Source organism: Lithobates pipiens, unplaced genomic scaffold (assembly GCF_037356315.1).
Source record: "Lithobates pipiens isolate NorthernLeopardFrog02 unplaced genomic scaffold, aLitPip1_a1.2 Scaffold_8, whole genome shotgun sequence".
Classification (NCBI taxonomy): domain Eukaryota; kingdom Metazoa; phylum Chordata; class Amphibia; order Anura; family Ranidae; genus Lithobates; species Lithobates pipiens.
Window position 1 is genome coordinate 40,509,989 of NW_027507903.1, and position 15,659 is coordinate 40,525,647.

The 15,659-nt window shown below is 41.4% G+C and overlaps 1 protein-coding gene across 1 annotated transcript in view; it reads right to left on the bottom strand.

Annotated features, from left to right (window-relative positions):
* Positions 1-1,665: 1,665 nt before the first annotated feature.
* Positions 1,666-15,659, bottom strand: part of RLBP1 (retinaldehyde binding protein 1) — a 117,106-nt gene continuing 103,112 nt past the window's right edge. Inside the window, exons 6-8 of the mRNA XM_077469733.1 lie at positions 13,611-13,769; positions 11,016-11,126; positions 1,666-5,530 (exon numbers count right to left, since the gene is read on the bottom strand). Of these exons, the coding sequence (XP_077325859.1) occupies positions 5,372-5,530; positions 11,016-11,126; positions 13,611-13,769 (429 nt within the window). The 3' untranslated portion in view covers positions 1,666-5,371. The remainder of the gene's footprint in view (positions 5,531-11,015; positions 11,127-13,610; positions 13,770-15,659) is intronic.

A 15,659-nucleotide genomic window follows, 5' to 3' on the forward strand; every position in this document is an offset into this window, starting at 1 on the left:
TTCTGGGCACTGAGTGGCATATTTTGGGCACTGTGTGGCACCCCTGGTGGCCATGGGGGCATACGTGGTCATCCATGTGTGGTGCCTGGTGGTTCGTGTGGGCATTCACAGAGGCTGTTTATCAGGCTCTGTTCTACTCTCGTCTGTCAGACACAAGTGAGAAAAAGCCAATAAACGGCTCTTCCTGTTTACACTGTGATCAGCCCGATTGGGCACGCCTGATCACGTGGTAAAGAGCCTCCATCAGAGGCTCTTTACCGAGATCGGTGTAGAGGTGTGTCAGACTGACAAGCTACACCACCATTCGCCAGCAGTTATCCTGAAAGTCGTCATATGAGTCAGGATAACTGAATTACTGCCTGGCCGTCATTTTGCTATAGGTTAAAGGTCATGTAACTAAAAACTAATGTAAGGAGCATTTTGAGGTGCTTTTACAGAGCATTTGAAGTGCTTTTCAGGAGCTTCTCATTCATTTCAATGGAGAGGGACGCCTTTTTTTTTTTTTTTTTTTTTTTTTTTTAGCTCTCCAAACATGCTCCAAAGATGCTGCTTGCAGGATTTTTTTTCATCTCCACACCAGCGCACACAGTCACAGGCATTTCTCACACACCGGTCTGTACTCACTAATGTCCTTGGATAGTTGGATGCCTCCTTCCAATATCTGCCAGACATATTTCCTGTGAATTCTTCAGCCCAGATCTCCAAAATAAGTCTCTCAGTCAGCTCCAGCAGAGTTTAGTAAAATAGGTCCCCAAGCTAGCATGGCTGGGGACCTTATTGAGCAGCATGAAGAAGCACAGCTTGGACTGCCTAGAAGGGCAGTAGCCCTTTGACTGGGATTTCCTCCTCCCTGGACAAGAACCTCTCTTTTCCAAGCAACAAAATATTTATGCTCCCCTCTCCAGCCCTCATCTGGGTAATTCCCCCAGGGATTAGCTGTGCCTGCATAAATATTCAGCTGCTGATTTGACTCTCTGAACCCCATAATATCCAGAAGACAGGGGGAAGCGGCCAATCCTGGAACCAGCGAGACACAGAACATCCCATAATTTCATATCCTAGCACCACCTATACTGTATATACAGATCCCAACGAAATCCAACAAGCTCAGCTTGTAACTAGGGATAAGCTTGGGTTTGGTCCAAACCAACGTTCAACCCATATTATAACATCCTGTGGTGAAGTAACAACACAGTGCTACATTGAAATATCAAGGAGTCTTATCAGTCCTGCCCGGTTCACCTATGTGAACTACAGAACACCTTTCCCCTATGTTATGCAGATGAGAAGGTGTTCTGTAGATTTAACAAAAATTCTATCCAAGGGTGGCATTACTGCTCAATAGATACAGCAGCGCAGTAAATGAGCGCTATCACCCTAGGACAGGAAGTGCATTACTGGTGGGATCACCAGGTAAAAATAAAGAAAAGAAAAAAAAAACAATACCACCACATCTAAGAACTAAGCTGGAATTATTAAATTTTGGTCCTTGGGTTTGGGTTCACTCTTCTTGGAGCAAGCATGGAAATATCTTCATAGTAACATCCTAAAGACCACGAATGAAGAACAAGCACTGCAGGGTCTAATACACACCACCAGACAATAACTTCCAAACCACACAAAACACACACTCCTAACGCTCATTTCCAAAGGAGAAGGCAACTATACAGTACATAACAGAGTTTATTTCAAGGATAAAACAATACAAATTAGTATTCTATACAATGCTAAAAACTCTTATTTATGGTGTTTCTGCAGAGTTTGGTAAGATTAGATTCCCTTCAAGGAAACCCAATGATCTGTGTTTTACAATGTTTAGATTTCTACACTCACTTGTCAATGATGTGAAGCGTTCTGGATCTGCAAGTTATGTGTGCTAAGCCACTGAAAGTCAATTTCTGATTGATTATAGTTTGCAGCATAGGCCTACTATGCACTATGTTTAAGTAAAATGAATAGTTTGCTTTGGGTAACCCCCAATAGTATTTCTAAAATATTCTAAAGATTATTTTATCTAATGCAAAAAGTAGACATATTTGTGAGGTTAGTTGTATTTGCAGGATGTCCAACGAGTGATGACATTGAGTTTAAAGTATTAGTTCACTTTTACAAAAAAAAATATGTAAAGGTGAAATAATGTAGACAGCCCTCCTCCCCCAATCCCCATTGTACTTACCTTCAGGGTTGCCAAACTGTCCGTACCCCCACAGCTGCTTCAGAGGTCCGGGGATTTAAAATTTTTGCTCTCCACGTTTACCGTGGAGCACTTCCTGGAAAGACCAAATCGATTCTGATTGGCCACGGTTACAGTGACTAGATCTGGTCTGTCCCAGGAGCACTGTACAGGCAAGAGGGAGAAGAGCGGATTTCAAATCCATGGACCACTAAAAATTCTAACTGGACCCTCTTAATTGTATCTCTATGCAAAACCCTTTTGGATAGAACAGGGAAAGCTTTTTATTTTATTTTTTTGCTGTCTGTGTCCTCATTGCGATTACTCACACCTCTCTTTGTCCTGCTAAAATAGCAATAACCGCAAAAAAAAAAAGTTTTGGAGACTTTGAGGAGGCTGAGAGCAACAGAAGGTAATTTTTGAGTTAAGAATACATACGTCAATTTTATTTATTTTTTTAAATCAGTTTTGTGTCACCTTAATTACATTTCCACTCTTGTTCCTAAGGTGGATCTGGTGCTTTAACTTGAGACTTATTCATACTGGAAATTCTCAGGAGGTGAAGAAAGGAAGTAAATGTTGGATTTGTAAGAAAAATACACACATATGTAAAAGTTATTTAACTGAATGCTAATCTTGTAGAGTCTAAGATGCCATAGCCCCCTTTTAGAATATAAGTAATTTTATTGGCTAGGCAAATATTTCGGAAACTGTAGTCTATCAGTTTCACAACTTGTTTCCCGATGTTTTAATAGACTCAATATTGGATAAGTGCAGAAAATGGCTTTCAACTGTATATAAGGGTACATAAAATGTAGTTAGGGATTCCCTGAATGGTATTGTCGAATTAAGTTAAACCTTAAAAATAGCATGTTTATTATTATAAGCTGATGTTAAATGGTTATGCCGTGTAACAGTAAAATGTAGATGGTCAGATCTCTTCATAAAAATGCTGTCATCCATCTTGTAAAGTAGTCAGTACTTAGTTCTGTAAATGTAGATCACTGTTAATTACACTGTACTACTAACATAAAACAGATCCTAATAACTGCCTGCATGTAGAAGCCATTAGGAAAGCAGGCCATAAAATAAGATGTCTGGAGCCAATTACACCGTTCTAGATTATTTTATGTAAAACAGATTAATGTTTACAGCTTGTCTATGGCTACAGTTATACAATAACACATCATCAAGGTTTTGTAAAGTAGAAGACTGAACATTATTAAAATTTGAAAGAAGAAAGAATTTCCACACCATATAATGAGCCAAGACATCTTTTTCTTTACCTAACATAGTGCTTGGCTTTCTATCGGTTTTCCATCAGTAATGGGAGGTCAGGGGCTTTACCAGGAACAAACATTCCAAGCATTTCTTTTCATCTGCAGTGGTATTATTTTATGTCGAAATGCAAACAATACTTCATATTGTTTTTATGAATGAGAGCGCTTTGGAGGAGCTTCCCAAGCTCGTGATGAGGGATCCTTCCACTTGCATAAATGTGTTCAGGCTAAAGCTTACTCACAGTGGTGCTAAAAACAGCACTGGGGCTTGGGTGTAGCACCCCTTGTGACTATTTCAGTTGTTTATTGAGCATCTTGACAGGTATGCTCAAGCTATACACTGGGGTTGATTTACTAAAGCCCCAAATACCGGCCAACATCGACTGGTTCAATAAAAGCTGGCCAACCGTTTGGCCCGTGTGTATGGCACCCTATCCGACAGAAGCTGGCTGTTTGGCTGGCTTCTGGCAGACGAGTGTGCTGGAAAACCAACTAGGCCCACCAGCTCCTGATCAGTGCTCTCAGCCAATGGCTGAGAACACTGACTGGACTGTTCTGGCTGGGGGGCTTCCCCCTGTCAGATCACAACAGCTTAGTGGGGCAGATCGCTGTACAAATGTTAGTACAGCGGCTCTGACCAGAGCTGACAGTAATAGTGTGTACCAGGCTTAATACTAGAGAGTACAAAATCTGGTGCAGCTGTGCATGGTAGCCAATCAGCTTTTAACTTTAGCTTGTTCAATTAAGCTTTGACAAAAAAAACTGGAAGCTGATTGGTTTCTATGCAGAGCTGCACCAGATTTTGCCCTCTCCAGTTTTAGTAAATCAACCCAATAGCCTCAGAAGCAGACAAGGTGATCATACATAGGCAAGACGTTAAAAAAAAACGCATCTGTGGTCATCTAAATTCCCACAATGCCATGACTAAAGCCTTGTACACACTACTACTCAACCTGCTGGGTTGAACGAAAAAGAAAGACAAGCTCAGGTCGGGGCCGCTGTGCTAACAATCCAATTTTAGTACCGCAATCTCTCCTGCTGTGCTATTGTGTTCTGACAGGGAGAGGGCACTCCTGTCAGAATACTCGGCCATTGGCTAAGAGCAGCGATCGGGAGACCTTTTTAGTTCACGACCGGCTGCCATACACACACAGACAGAATGTTAGCCGGTTTCTTTTGAACCGGCTGATGCCACCTGACATTTGGCCAGTGTGTATTAGGCTTTACAGTGACCACTGGACTGACATCATGATACAGTGAAAATTTGATAAAATGACTGTTCCTTTTCAGTCACATAGATTTTCCACCATGTTCTGATTTCAAGGGATAATTTCCTCCCAGATCTTGCAGATCATTTATGGCCACCCTTGGCATGTGTGCTAGTCAAGGCATCCCATATGGATGACATCGCATTGCTATCATGTTTGTAGATTATCACACCCCACCAATCCCTCATTTTCTACCCAAAAGAGTTCATTTAAATGAAACAGACAATAAGTAGTCTTCCCCACTTCCTGCCATTCTGTACATACAAAGAACTTAGTGAGACTTTCTCATAATCTTAGCAAGTACTAAAGTCTGATGGCAACATGACCAATTACATCTCATCAACTCTTCCTGATTTCTAGACGGGATAGCAGCATAAGAGGTGGGAAGGGGGACATGAAATGAATAAGCACAATGATTTTATCCTGCAAATTTATATTGTTTCCTATACTATAGATCTATATCTATCCACATATAACCTTTAAGTATATACATTAGATAGATAAGAACATTTGGATAGATCCTAATGATCTGTAATGACAATGTCATAGTGCTTATAGTAGACCTATTTACTACCAGTAGAACTAGGAAACACTCAACATTTTTGTATTGACATACTGATACTTAAGGCATATAACACATATTTTGTTTTTCAAAGAGCTGTATCTTCAGAGTCATTTCTTGGTCCAAAGAGCTTCTCGGACACGGTTCGTCCATCATATTTTGGCAAATTTCCCCCAAAGTCAGCTGGTAGTATGTCAGCATCAATTTCTTTGTAGAAACTCTCCAGGTCTTCCCCATGTACAAACACCTAGGCAAAAAAACATTACACTTGAATTTGGCATGTAGCTGTGAACAGTGGCTGCCACTGCTGAACTTGTTCTTGAAATAGGAGGAAGATGAGATGATCCTGGGATGACCCGGGCCCTCTTATGGGGCACGACATCCTAATGATATTAGAAATTCTTATGTTTAAGAGCCAGATTAGATCATTTTGGAATGTTCTAGAAATACTATTTAGTGGCTGCCTCTAGTTGGTGAAGTCAGAACTTATAATCTGCATACTTGTTTTAGGTCAGTGTTTCGGAAGGGATTGATGAACAAGCAAGATAGCCAACTAGAGTTTAATAGAGTTCTCTGAGAACAAACTTCCAAGCATCCCACAATGTGGACACTAGCTCAGTAAAGTTCTTCCTAAAAACAAGTCTTATGCTCCGTACACACGATCGGACAACAAAACCGCATATTTTTGTTCGAAGGACGTTGCCTCCAACTTGTCTTGCATATACACAGTCACACAAATGTTGGCCAACAATTACGAACGTGGGAACATAGTGACTTACAGGACGTACGACAAGCCGAGAGAAAGGAAGTTCAAAACCCAGTGCAGCTACTTCTGCTTGATTCCGAGCATGCGTGAACTTTTGTGCATCGAACTTGTGTACACACGATCGGAAATTCCAACAACAAGTTTTGTTGGCAGAAAATTTGAGAACCTGCTAGCCAACATTTGTTGGTGGAAAGTCCGACAACAAATGTTCAATGGAGCATACACATGGTCTGGCTTTCAGCCAACAAGCTCACATACAACATTTGTTGTCGGAAAATCCGATCATGTGTATGGGGCATTAGACTCATTGGCTGACCTCATATACCCACCACATCTCATACTGGCCTCATAGTTCCCATATGTACATCAACAGGCTAACACTTCTTAGATCTATACATCATTGCCATCAGCCATGAAGCACTCCCATTTTAAGTAATCACTTCCCTGCCCCCATCAACGTTGGCTCTGTTCACACTAAACTGTTCACACTTAAGAGGGTGTGGGTGGGACAACCTTCCAATTGTTTTGTTTGTAAAGCCCAAAACCAGGAAGTGTAACATTTTCCCTTGCAATGCGACTGCACACACAATGAGCGGGTTAGGCCGGCCATACATGAGGTGAATTTCTTTCCTATAACCACGGGTTGCAGGAAAGAAATTTGCTTGATTTCCCCATCGACACAGACAGTGACAGAGGGAATCCCTCTTGCCAGGCCATTGTCTTCTCCTGGCAGAGTGGTAAGCCTTCCCCGCCGGGAGAAGAAAGTGATTATCACTAGAAGCCATAGCAAGAGAATCTGGCAGGCTGGTTGAATCCAAGTTGATCGATCAACTTGGTACATTCAGCCTGCCCATGGGAATCTCACCTAGTTCCTGCTGAACCGGCCATGCTTCGGCCTGCCATACACGGTTTGAAGATGCTTGTTTAGCCTACGAGAGGAAAGGACCACTTTTATTTACCTGATCCTCTGCTTCCCTGGCAGATGGTGCTCCTCCATGCTCCGAGAGTGGACTTTCCTGCAGTATCATCATGTCCAATGCAGTGCTTTGGGCCCTCCATTGGTAGGTCATCATTTCTATGTCCCCAAACTAAACTTTATTAAAAGAAGGTGCTCAATGGGTGGTAAGGGATCACAGCCTAGAGACTGAGCATGTAGAGCACCTCTGCACACTGGACTGCCAGCGTGATGACATCACAGACCAAACCCGACCAATTAGTTTCATCGGCAAAAGGATGTTTTCAGGGGACAAGATATGTGATTTGATCTCTATGCTGTGTTCCCTTACCACCCATTGTGAGTACCTTACTTTTGATAATGTGGTTGTTTTTAAATGATATCACACAATGTGGTCTGTTCTTTCTCTCGTCTTTTTCTGGCTCTGATGTACATGGTGGCTTTGTGGAAGGGGTGGATTGAGTCCGTTAGCTGGAGATGGCTTTTAAAGTGCTGCAGATATCTTAATATTTAGAGATTGTTCATTTCTGGTAAGATGCTGGAACACATATTGGTGGCAAACACTGAAAGAGGCACTGAGGTGTGGATGTTTATTTACACATCTCTTGTGTGTTAATAAAGACTCACAGAAAATGTGTTTGTTTCTCACTTTTAATGAGTTGCAGATATATCACTTTTTAAGAGATGTCACTTTCCATTTTGCACAGATGTGATTTTGTTTACTGAGCTGGTCTTAAAGTGATAACACACCTATTGTGTATAATTATTGTTTTTTGTCTTCTATTCAGACTGTTAGTTTGCTGCTGTTCTATCCAATTTTATTTTTAAAATCTTCTTTGGTTTATGTTTTGTGATATAGCTCTATGTTAAAACCAATAAAGAAGCAAAATATAATACTAATTAAGGTCAGATAAAAACCAATCTTAAAACCAATAATTTAGATATAAGAAGGGTATGTGAGCCCCAATTTATGGTTTAAGATAATATTCACAAAGACTTAGTATATTCTTGCTAACATCATCTTATTATTATGACCATTTCAGAAAATGTTTAACAGCCACATGTACTGCTGTTATAATGGCTAATTTGTTTACACTGTAAAAGCAGAAAGCATTTCCGCTCAGCTATCTAAAACCTATAGCCCTCTGTTTTATATTGAGGCCAGTCTAAGTAGCAAGTGGAGAAATCCATGATTCCTACCAACTATCAAAGTCCAAATTTTGCTGACTGTTTGCTCTTTGTGTTCCCATTGGAAACTACTAAACTGAACGCACTTCTGTGGGTGAGGACTTTATGCATCCAGTTAGAGAACCTGGAACAATCTCTTACTAGTGCCCCCCAATTCTCAAATGGCAGGCTGAGGCTGCTGTCACATGAAACCAGCATTGAGGAAGCACTACATCTCAACAGTAAGGCTCCTCTGTGTGTTTAACACTTTAGATTCCAACAAAACACAGTGTCCCTCCTTTGCTCCACACAGATTATCCATTGACTGATGCAGCATTTCTTGGTTGGTGTCGCAATGCCTGCACCCAACCCCACCAGCACAGATTCCAGTCGCCTAACTCCCAGCGACTTGGGGCCACATTATTCTTAAACTTCGAGAAGCTTGTTCTTCACATATAAACTTTTAACCCCAAGGCCTCACTCCATGCTCCTGCCGTGACATACAGGCCGGGTCCCTAGGACGTCCCATGCTGTGATATCATACCCAGAATGTGAGAGATACAGTATGTGGGATACTGATCGCTAGGGAAAAAGCCAAGCTCATAAGCTCCTTCACTACCAGAGCACCCGTCACCTGGGCCATGTCACTCACTTTCTGTCTGGCTGGCTGCTTTTGTGCCTGGTGTTGTTCCGATTGTCATTAGCTACAGTTCTGCCACTTCCCCTGGATAGCTATCAGACATGGATACAGCTCCTACCTCCACTCCTCCCCATCCCAATTTCAAGCCCTAGTTCTTTGAGATACGCCATTCATGCACCCCTTTGGTGACTTCAGACCAGACAGTTTAAAGCAGCAGTAAACCTATTGATTTAACTTTTAAAAAATGATTACATTTCCAGCACATGCCTGGACTGTAACATTCACATCCATTGTACTCTCAACCAAACTGTCAAACCACCCAATGGTTGGTGTCATAACTGATCACATGGCAACTTCCTTGGCTGAAAATGATAGGAGGGTTTACTTCCACTAAGTAACAACAAAGTTCTTTTATTGAAGTAGTTAAACATAATAGGTGAACAGCTTTTAAATCCATCTTCCATACACATCCCTGTACAAAGGTCTTTAAGTGCCCTTTTAGTGTGTCCCTGGTGCTTCCTTGTGCCCCATGAGGTAGTCATACATGAAATAGTTGAAAAAGTCCAAATACCTTGGAACCCCCGACTGGGCTTCCACAAGGAGTGGAAAAGGTAGCAAAGTAGCAATTACATTCTCAGCAGCACTGTCCTTCTCTTCCAATGCAGAGAGCAACCAACCACACTGACCATAGATGGAGTTTCTCTTTTTTATCGGCTTTGCTCAGCAGAGGGCAGTACAGAACCTAGGAAAACCTGAACAGCAAGGTTAACTGTTACCTCGCAGGGAGCACCACTTCTTCTGTACACTTTAACTACAATAGTGCAAGATACCCAACATAAAATACACCTAACCAAGGAAATAATGAACACGACCAACACAATGATATATATAATAATAATACCTCAGTAAGCACCTGCTTACATTTCTGATCCCAGGAACCACCAAATGTGAGAAACCTCCCAAAAGAGCCACAATCAACAGCACTGATTTGACATAATTTATAACCCACACTATTCTAAACTAGACATGTGCAAAAGGAAAAAATTTGTTTAGTTTCGTTTCGTTTTAATTCGTTAATTCATTAATTTAGTTTAGTTATATTCGTTAACTTCCTTAAATTCGTTTTCGGATTTCGTTTAGTTTTCTACCGAAATTCGAAAAATCGGCCACATTCGAAAATATTTCAACGAAATTCGAAAATATTTCTACCGGATTCAAAATGATTTCAACATGATTCGACATTATTTCAAAATTTGGATATGTTGTAGTGCTAGTATTATTGTGTTTGCATACTAAATTTGGGGTTTCTAGCTATAAGTGACCCCGAGATATGTGGCCCCAAAATCGGGTGCATTCTGCTCTATTAACTAATAACATTTTGCGACCCGATTTTGGGGCCACATATCTTGGGGTCACTTATAGCTAGAAACCCCAAATTTAGTATGCAAACACAATAATACTAGCACTACAACATATCCAAATTTTAAGTGTCTAGCACCAAGTGACCCCGAGATACATGGCCCTAAAGTCGAGTCACAAAATATTTTCGAATGCGGTTGAAATAATGTCGAATCATGTTGAAATCATTTCGAATGCAGTTGAAATAATGTCGAATCATGTTGAAATAATTTCGAATCATGTCGAATTCATTCAAATTCATTCGTTATATTTCTTTCGTATTCGTTGTAATTTGTTATTTTTTTATTCGGACATTCGGATGCATCCGAATGTCCGAAAGATGCAAAATTCGGCCGAATTTCGATTCGTTACGAAACGAATTGCACAAGCCTATTCTAAACCTATTTTAATTTATTGCTGTCTATGTTCCTTTCACCACACTCCCTGACCCTACCCTGAGTAGGGTTTAAACTAAAAAAAGGTTTAGATAGCCTAGCCTTTGGCTATTTACAATTTTAGACTAAATAATCATTTCCGCAAAGCTTTAGCAGAAACCCTAATCTATCGACGTTTATATAATACATATAAATGCTGAATTATTTTGGGAATGTAATATCAATGGTCCTTCACTGGAAGCCTTCTGTCATTTCTATGAAATAATGAACATACTGTAAATATAATGATCTTATTGTTAATCTCAAATTATGTTTAAGTTAGCCTTGTATGCAGCCACTGAGTCATAGTAACATAATGCATAAGCAGCCATCGATCCCAAGAAAACTTTTACTTGCTCTTTACTGACTCACCCTTTCAAGGAGTTTACTCTTCAGAAATGGTTTAACGACATTGTAGGTGGTGGTGAAGTACCAGGGCTGGTATATGAAATGAACAGCTTTAAACCTGGCAGGAAAGGAGTCCTGTTGGTAAGAAATGTGAACATAATATAAAGTTACACAAAGCATACCCAATTTAGAAACAAAGCCATATTTGTATGAAAGAGACACGGCTATGGTGGCAGGTGTTTGATTGAAAAGCAGCAGTGCACAATGGCTTAGTGGTTGGCACTTCTGCTATGCAGCCCTGGGGTCATTGGTTTAAATCCCAAAAAGGGATACTACCTACATGGAGTTTGATGTTCTCTGTGCATGCGTGGGTCTCCTCCGGGTACTCAAGTTTTTTTTCCCACATTTCAATGACTTGCTGGTAGGTTAACTGGCCCCTGTATGGGTATGTATGCATTTGTGATAGAAACCTTAGAATGTAAGCTCCTTGAGGGCAGGGACTGATGTGAATGTACAATATGTAAAGTGCATTGTAAATTGTGGGCACTGTATAAATACCTGTATTAAAAAATAAAATAAAAGCATCAGGACAGGCCTCTACTTATTTGGCAAAGGTGCTGCTATATCTGAGTACTTGGTTCAATTTTACGTGGGCCTCAGTTAGTATTTTAACAGAATGGCAGAATGAAATGCTGCCTATGGGCTCCTTTTACACCAGTAACCAGGGGGCAGTAAAAACAGTTGAACTACGTTTTTGACACTCCCAACATGGTGCTGCTCAAAGAAGTACCCATTGCCGCAGCCGCAATGCTTTGCATCCTGGTGTGTCAATTTTAATGCTACATGCAGATTTTGACAGGCAACACCGCCTGTCAAACTGTTCAATGTAAAAAAATAGGACTGTGTCATGCCTCAATTGCCAGCCAAATGATTGGCTCACAGGTAAGCGTGAGCATGCATGTTGAACATTGAGGTTTTGGCATCTAATGGACTATTTTAATTTGTAAGTTCAGAAGATTGTTGAGTGGTTGTCGGCTTCTGTGACCAAATCCTGTACTTGTATCTGTGCTCTGACCCGGCTTCATCTTGACTCTGTTTGATCCCAATATTCTTTTGTGACCTCAGCCTGTGACCCAATTTTTTCTTCTGTCTGTTGATTCGGTACCTTCTCCGCCCATCGGATACTGACTTTGGATTGGCCCTGACTTTCCTTTTTGCTGATTCTGTACTTCTACTGCCTGGTTATTGCTGACTCCTGCCTGCCTGACTATGCTTTAGCATCCTGCATTTGCTATCTCCTAGAGTGCCTTCTGCATGTATTACAATCTCGTGCTTCGGCATCTCCTGCACTAATCTGAGCATCTTCCAGACAGTATCTTTTACAGGCACCCGTGCTTTTCTGTGCAATATTAAAATACCTTGTCATCTACTCCAGTGGAAATGGGACAGGAGGTGTTAGGGAAGCCTTCTCGTCAACTCCTCCTCTACCAGGTACATGCGATTATGTTAGGTAGACTCTATTGCTTTCTATGGTTTCAGTGTATCTTTGTTGAAACGATAGAGAACAATAGGCAACCAATCAAAATATTCTGATTTCTAATTCCTACTTCCAGTGACCGGATGTCTCCTAATGTGACATTTTGTGGCATAAACACAGTGAGATTTTTAGCCTCAAGACTTGCATATAATATATTGTACAGTTTGGTCTTTAACGCCTCCTTCCTATGAATGGTCAGCTTTCTATAGCACTATAAATATACAGTATGTTGGCTTCAAACCCTACAATCTTGTTACAAGCAGGTGAACTTAAAGTGGACCTTTGCTCAAAAGTGAAAGTGCAGCTATTCCTCCAGTGCATCCTGCCCATGACACTTTTGATGTTTTTTTCTTTTTTTCTTTTTTTCTTTACAGGGATTGGGTACCGTTTTTGATAGGTTTCTACTTCAATTCTCACCTAGGTAAGAATGATATCCACTTTGGGCCAACCCAAAGCTGCCTGCAGCTTCCTGGGACTCATCACATGTTCCAAGAGGATAAAGGATCAGTCCCACATTGCTGTCCTGGCTGTGATTCCTCAGCAAGTCGCAGCCAGCTCCCAAATCCAACGTGACAGCGCTGGGGAACCTGCAGCAAGTTTGAAGAACTGCCTGTGGGAAGACAGCACTCCGCTCCAGGCACTGGTCCCTAATTTTTATAAGCCAGCAGTTACAGTATGTGGAGCTGCTGACTTTAAGGCCTCATGTACACTGGGCAATTGCTCCTGGAAGGATAAAAGCAGCATCAAACGTGTGCTCAAAGACACATTTTTTCAAACGCGTTTAGGCATGTCAAGCGTTTGACAAATTCATTATTCTAATTGGCCAGAATGGGGGGGGGGGGGGGGGGTTCTGCCTCTAAAAGCAGTTGCCTCTTAACACATGTAGTTTTCATCAAAGATAACCTTTTCTCATGTATTTTTTATAACGTGCACCATTTGAATTGCCAAAGTTTGTGCTAGGGTTACTTTAATGACGAATAATGATACTTTGTGTGATTTATTTTCAGGTGTTGCTGTTTATGTCATTATTTAGTTTAAATACTTCACACTACCAAGTATTGTAGTATTCAGTCTGAATTTACCTGCAACATGTCCACCATCTTTTTCAGTTCATACGGTTTAATGCCAGAAGCCTGTTGCATTGTGAATCCTTTGAAGTTCTCTATAATACAGAAGCCATTAATTTGTGTTTCTTCGTTTTCCAATAGGTGCTCCAAAATAATACAATAGGCACGTAAGATCTGAAACAAATCCAAATACAGAGTTTAAAATATCTGCTAGAAAGTTTGGAACAAAGTGCATGTCTCTACATGGTAAGCAACTAAATACATGCAAATGAATTGTCTTTGAGCACCATAAATATATCTAGAAGGTATATGCCAAAAGTTTATTGGGAGGTGGGCCATATGGAACCAGGAAGCCCTCCACTGGACCAGTTTGATGCATTGTGGAGCCCTCTTAGAACAGAAAATACCAAAAAGGATGGGATTATTTCTCATTTTGGGGTTACAGGGCACAGCTGTGCAAATCATTCCTTTTGCCCCTTGGCCATCTGCACATCCAGAAGTACTGGTTTTAATATTTATCATACACAGCCAGTGGTTCTTGATGAAACATTAGCTAAACTACATTTGACGTTATACGTCTGCATGTAGTTGCTACAAGTAACAAATGGTAGACCCTATGGATTTATTAGACCCCCTGCCAGGTGTAATTGCTGTATGAGTCCCCCGCAGAAGAGATTTAACACCTCTATTTGTGTCAGGAACCATGAATCAGACTGGGACAGAAGTGCAGTAAAAAAAACACTTTTTGATAAAGTGGTACAAACAGAGCAAACGTCAAAACATAGCCAGGGTTCAGTAACCAGAGCATGTAGTTGGAACAAGCCAGTGAAACAGGAATCCAGCATAGTAGAGGCTAGTAGAGATCTTATCCAGGCAGTTTAAATAGCCAGCAGGGCTAGCTGACGAGCAGGAAATGAAGACCAGGTGAGTCATTGTAGAATGAAGAGTACTGCAATTAACCGACATCTGAGCACAGAGCTCTAAGAAGGAAGGGCTGAGCCCAGCCCTGACAGTACCCCCTCCTCAATGACCCCTCGGAGGATCACCAGGTTTGAGGGAAAAACAACTATGGAAAGCACGGGGGAGAACAGGACAATGTATGTCCGAGGATGGGACCCAAGAGCGTTCCTCCGGACCGTACTCTTTCCTATGAACCAGGTACTGTATGTGCCCACGGAACCTACGGAAATCAATGATAGATTGTATTTCATACTCCTCATGGTTCTCAACCTGAACTGGGTGAGGACGTGGTACCTAGGTGGTGAAGCGGTTGCATAACAAAGGTTTTAATAAGGAGACATGAAATACATTTGAAATACGCTTATTAGAAGGAAGGTCTAAAGCGTAAGCCACTGGGTTGATCCTACAGAGTATACGGAAAGGCCCAATAAACCGTGGTGCCAGTTTCAGTGAGGGAACACCGAGTTGGAGGTTGCAAGATGACAGCCAGACCCTGTCCCCAACTTAGTAGGAAAGTCTGTGGTCAGTATGGAGTCTGTACCTTTCATTGGCATGTCGCAAGGAATCTTGGACCTGTACCCAAGTGGAACGAAGACCACGGAGATGCTCTTCCAACGCAGGAATGCTCTGAGGAAAAAATGAGTCAGGCAACATGGATGGTTGAAAACCATAATTTTTCATGAGTGGAGACAAAAGGGAAAGCGGTATTGACGGCACTATTGTGAGCAAACTCCACCCAAGGTAAGAGGTCTGACCAGTTGTTATGGCGGTGAGAAATGTAGCAACGTAAAAACTCTTCCAAGGACTGGTTGGCTCGTTCTTTGGCCCCATTGGATTGTGGGTGATACACAGAGGAGAAGAAAAGCTGAATTCCCAACTGTGCACAAAAGGCTTGCCAAAACCTGAACACAAACTGGCTACCCCATGTAAGCGAAAGATCTCCTGAGCAAAAATGGAAGCCAGTTCTTCAGATGTGGTAAACTTCTTAAGTGGAATACAATGAGGCATTTTCAAGAACCAGTCAACCACCATAAGGATAACTGTGTTCCCCTGAGAATTGGGTAACTGCACAATAACATCCATAGACAGGTGGGTCCAAGTACT